At 33.8% G+C, this 870-nt stretch overlaps 1 protein-coding gene across 1 annotated transcript in view; it reads left to right on the forward strand.

Annotated features, from left to right (window-relative positions):
- LOC119586372 overlaps positions 1-870 on the forward strand; it is a gene marked incomplete at its 5' end in the record, with an annotated part of 9,783 nt that overhangs the window by 8,356 nt on the left and 557 nt on the right. Inside the window, 1 exon segment of the mRNA XM_037935084.1 lies at positions 150-200. Within this exon segment, the coding sequence (XP_037791012.1) occupies positions 150-200 (51 nt within the window).

Consider the following 870-nt stretch of genomic DNA (forward strand, 5'->3'; position numbering starts at 1 on the left):
AGGGAAGAGAGCATTAGTCGAAGAAAGAAGAGAAAGCAACGGACTAAAACATGGACACTTATCGATTCACAGGCTAATCAATAGTTTTAGTTAGAAGACCTTTTGAGATCAGAATATGTATTCAAAGCTAATCCTTGTATCTTCTACAGGAAAAGATACAGGAACCAAGTATTTGGAGGTACCTGTGCTGGGAATTTCTGGTGAGTCGGACATCGATTTTCATCTGGGTCTAATTATTTACTTTCTGGTGACCAGTTGATTTTTGCTGATACAGTGTCTATGATTCATTACGAAATAGTTGTTAAAGAAATAAATGTATCCTTTTATTCATAGTAATCAGGAAGCAATAAGCATTAAGTAAACTGTAGTGATTTGGGTACTGAAATGGGTTATTTTCACTTGATGTAATAACTTGTAAAAGGCGTTGTTTTAAATATATATTAGGATAATTCCCCTGGTTCAAAGTTCCTTTAAGGTTTCGCCAAAGTTAATGTTATAATGAAACCTTTAGATATATAAACCATACCCACACAGTCTAAGATTTCTAACTTTGATAACCTTATTATTGGGGGAAGAAAACCGAGTATTGCTGCAACCGTCCCCAAGTGCCGGTTAATTGAAGGCTTTGTTGAAACCAGAAACCGTTCTTGATTTCTATTGCTTCTGTGAACGGCTTCATCTTGGATTTTTTTTTTTTAGCTGATATACAGTGTGTTTCTTGTTTTTAAAAGGCTTCGGCATAGCATTCAAGTTTTATCTATTATCAAAGTTTGAACAAATAAACTTTTGATTTTAATATCACGCAATATCTAAAACATAACTTCCTTGTCCAGTTTTATGCTAACATCATAATAACACACACAAAGTGAT

Source organism: Penaeus monodon, chromosome 21 (assembly GCF_015228065.2).
Source record: "Penaeus monodon isolate SGIC_2016 chromosome 21, NSTDA_Pmon_1, whole genome shotgun sequence".
Classification (NCBI taxonomy): domain Eukaryota; kingdom Metazoa; phylum Arthropoda; class Malacostraca; order Decapoda; family Penaeidae; genus Penaeus; species Penaeus monodon.